Here is a 4384-nt window from a genome sequence, read left to right on the forward strand (position 1 = left end):
TAGCTAAATACGTAGTAATGCTCGCAATGCATTTATATGTAGTATAATATATAATACAATTTTTACATTCAGAATATTATTCAAGTAATGTAATTTATAGATAACTATTCTGAACTAATATCAATATTTAACTATACTTGAATGAATTTGAAAAACGAATTAAACATTTATATGTGCTTATATTACTTTTTCAAGAGCAAAAACTTGTATTCCTCTCCTTTACAAGGCTAGAATCGCCTCGCCACATCCTTAATTACATTGAGTAAAATATAACCCAAATTCTGTACGTTATTTCTCGCCCAAATATTTGGTCACCAATAATCTAAAATTGGGACTAAATTCAGTTTAAAAAATGCTAATCATCTACCAAAACCACATTTTTGCATTTCCATGAAAATTGTCAATACCCGTTGTTCTCGTACCAAGTTTTGGCTGCATGTAAAAAAAATTAAAATTTCTAATAATATGAATGACCCATATGTAGGACTATTTTTAACAAGTTGAGACAAATTTTGAAAACAAAAAAAAGGTTATATTGTATAAAAAATAGCCATCCTGCTAAAATTATTTACCTTTCAATTAAATAAATAGATAGATAATTATAAATTTCTGAGTTGTTACAATGTGATAAGCTCATCATTATACAAAAGGCGTTAGGACATGGTTTTGACGAATTCATACCTTAATTGCGGGATGGTTTTTAGTCGTAAAGATTTCTAACTTTTTTTATTTGAAAGCCCATGTCTCAAACTATAGGTAAGCATATCTGGCTTCCGATTTTATGTACTCTGCGAAATGAGGAAAGGTCAAATTTGGAGAGGTGTCCTTTTTTAGTTTTCCAAACCAGTGTTCTTATAAAATGGCGTTGAACAAAATATTTTTTTCTGAGGTCCTGGTGCAAAAATCGTCTTTGCGACTATTATCAAGGGACTTAGCATGCTTTTCACTATATAAAACCACTTTTGTATCATGCTTATCTTTTAAGTCCCTTTTGTAGTCTAGCTTCATACTTGTCTTAATGGAATGCTCTCTTGAACGCAACTCCTCGACTTTAAAGGCCCCCACATTTTAGGACTTTGATGCTAAAAATCCCTAACGTGGTTTTTATCCAAGGTAGAAATTGTATGTTGCATTGTAAGTACTTTTGATAAAATTTTGATAAGTGGTTACACCCCAGGAAATGAGTTTCCATCAAACCCTATAAAATTTTTACAAAAGTTCTCGAAATTGAAGCGGAACTTTAAATTTTTTTAACTAATCAAAACGCAGTAATTTTATTATTTTGTCACTTGTACCTTGTAGGTAAAATAGTTCTGCAGCAGGGAACACAAAAAAGTTATTAAAATTTGTTTTCAACAAAATTTGACCATTATTTTCCTAAATTAGTTCACGAGTTTTTTACTATTCCCCGTCAGCTGATTAGCTAGGGTCCTTCTCCAAAACTGTTTACACAAAATCTTCACTGTTTAATTTAATATTACTTGAGACACTTAGAGCTTTGCCCTCAATCTTCATTTGACCTAGTGGGTCCGCTTTAAAGGTCAGCAGGTCAATTTTCCTGTGCACGGTCCGATTGATCATTTTTCATGAAAACGTATCAGCGACGATGGAGGCCCAACGTTATGTAATTCATTGTGGATTCTTTTATTATTACATGCAATGATTATCTAGGGTTGTAATATTAACAATCATTCACCTCTGACCTCTTAGGTTATCATGCTATATGAGTAATTCAGTTTGGAAAGTGTTTTTTTGGCTCCTTCAAACTCTGGGGGCACTGGAGGGGGCATTTATAAAGCTATCGGCCCAAAATTTTAAATATATCTTTTTGAGAGTATTATCTTGCAACTGACCAAAAATCAGTTCAAAATTCAACTCCCCGCCAGAGATATTCAACCGCGAATTCGTCAAAACCATGTCCTAACGCCTTTTGTATTATGGGTTTTTGGAACCAGTAATGATTTGAGCATTTGGAAAATAATTCTGCATTTGATTAATAAACTCGGTATCAATTTCATTTTCTTCGTTCGCATCTTCCAATGAAAATATGACCTTTGCCACCTGACAAAGTTGATATTCTGTTTCGGCTCCCAAAGAAGAAAATATCTTGGAGCAAAAATCATGACATATTTGTCGATTGTTTGCATAAAGCTTAAAAATCTGGAGTTTGGGTAAGCTTCCGGTCCATGCTTTTATTGTCAAAGGTAATTGGAGCAGTGTTGGTGTACGCAGCTTAATTCCTGAAAATTAAATTCTATTATCTAATTTAGCAATCGTTAAAAAAACTATGATATAAATAAATAAAAACTACATTTACCTAAAATCCTGAGTTTCTGCATGCTTGGAAAAATCAGGACATTTTCGTCATTAGAACTTCCTTCCAATGTTAAGCACAAGCTTGTCAGCCTATCTGCGTATTCGGTCAAAATCACGTTGGTCGAAGAAACATCTTTACTCGTCCTGATAATTAGCTCGATATGGCTCAAGTGAGGAACATTAAGAAGGATAGAATCCGTTAGTTCAACGCCTGGTGGAGGTGACCCCGTCACAATCTCTTCAATTTGCCCCAGCCTACCGAGCTTCTTGACTTCGCGCAGAATTGGTCTCATGACATCGTACCTCTCACAAATTAGGGTTGTCAGTTGTTTGGCAGATGAGATTAATGGATTTACAATAACACGGGATAACACTTCGCTTCCCTCAATTTGGCCAGAAAACTCAAACCAGAACTCTTTCAAGGAGGGCAGATTCCAGTAGAACGGATAATATGATGAAATCTGGAGACACGTCTCATTTTGTAAAGAAACCCGAAGTCGTTCTATGTTTTGCAGGGTGGAGAACAATTCCATATATTGTGCTCGAGTTGGTAAGCTAACAATAATAACAACAGTAACAATTAAACATTTATAAAAGTACGTACATATAAATGTATAAATAGTTCAAAGATAATTTTGTTCATTACCCTTTATTAAAATCCACACTGATCAAAAGGGTTCTCACATTTTGCCCGAATTTCAGAAATGCGTCGACCAGGAATAAAATCGTGTCGTCCTGTTCCTCTCTCGACCTGGGTTCAAACTTTAGTCGAGCTGACAGATTGGGATGTTGAGTTACAATTCGACCACCGGCACATTCCACCATTCGTAAGTATGCCCGAAGTCTGGCGTGATTATTGGAATAATCAAGATTCAGATGAGTAGTGGATATTTCATGAAGTCTCTCAACGGCCTCCTTATTCCACTTGGAATTTAGCAAGGAGCAAATCTTTAGCTCGTTAAGTGAAGAGAACGACAGGATTTTTTTGATGTACTGAAAAGTAAATAAATGTGCAAATTAAATTGAGCAATTTAAAATTTTTGAATAGTACTAATTTGCAGTTCATCTTACCAGTTCATTATTCAGAACGTCTTCCATTATTCAACTCGTGTATTTAGGTTTTAGGATATTTACCTGGGCTTCACAAAAGGTGCTTCTGCTTGGTTGCTTTGATGGGCTGGAGAATCAGGACATGTTGATTGTCAAGTAACTTGAAACGAAGTGACGAGTTGAAAGATTCACAAAGGAAGATCTTCGAGAAAGTGGGTTGGGAGGACGAGTACGAAATAAATGAGATAAGACAGCTTATGTGACGGTATTATATCGATCTTCTCCGAGTGTTGAATTCAAAGCCTATCATTACATGGGAGACGAGAATGGAGGAAGTTGGCAAGCAGGGAAAGTTCTTTTGTAGAGCACAATTCGCTTTTATGGCTGGCTGACTTTCTCTTCTCGTCGCGAATATTGCGAGAGAAAGCAAACTTTTGGCTCTGGGCCTATGTATGTAGAACCATTACATGGAAACTCTGTAAATTAAGACGGATGTGTATTGAAGGTAGCTTGTTATTTCGTTCCAGGAACTACCAAAATAGTCACCCAACGAGATTCGTTATTTGACTTTTTTTGCTAACGAAGCAGATCGGATACTCTACGTACTTATTTAAGTAAGTTTTGTAGACCCAATCTTTTGAATTTTTAGACTTGTCGACATTCATCCGCAGTACATTCATTCTTCTTACATTATTAAATTCAAGTCGTAGTTGAGACAAAAATGATCACACTGTGACATGTTCGTAATCAAATTTAATAATTTTGTAAAGGAGGCTCTTTAAGCCTCTTTTTAACCTTATTTATTTAATATGTAAATGCTCATAATGATTATATGCTAAGGACGCTATTCATTTAGTTAAATTGTCTCGTTAGAAACGGGTCTAGGGTAGCTCGTCGAAAACATGGTCGTCGAAAGAGTAACTCGTCGAGGACGAGTCGTCTGAAGGGTAACTCGTCGCTTGGGCAAGTGGTCGAAAATAATACTTGTCGAAAGTATTTTTTTTAAATAAAGTACGAT

At 35.3% G+C, this 4384-nt stretch overlaps 1 protein-coding gene across 1 annotated transcript; it reads right to left on the reverse strand.

Moving 5' to 3' along the window:
- Nucleotides 1-1844: 1844 nt before the first annotated feature.
- On the reverse strand, nucleotides 1845-3778 carry LOC118434520. The gene is made up of 4 exons (XM_035848261.1): nucleotides 3388-3778; nucleotides 2963-3309; nucleotides 2318-2871; nucleotides 1845-2240 (listed from the first exon to the last, which is right to left on the reverse strand). The coding sequence occupies exons 1-4, from the start codon at nucleotides 3412-3414 to the stop codon at nucleotides 1936-1938; spliced, it is 1233 nt and encodes a 410-aa protein (XP_035704154.1). The 5' UTR covers nucleotides 3415-3778; the 3' UTR covers nucleotides 1845-1935.
- Between the last annotated feature and the right edge of the window lie 606 nt (nucleotides 3779-4384).

The sequence above is a fragment of the Folsomia candida genome, unplaced genomic scaffold (assembly GCF_002217175.1).
Source record: "Folsomia candida strain VU population unplaced genomic scaffold, ASM221717v1 Fcan01_Sc002, whole genome shotgun sequence".
In the NCBI taxonomy this organism is placed as follows: domain Eukaryota; kingdom Metazoa; phylum Arthropoda; class Collembola; order Entomobryomorpha; family Isotomidae; genus Folsomia; species Folsomia candida.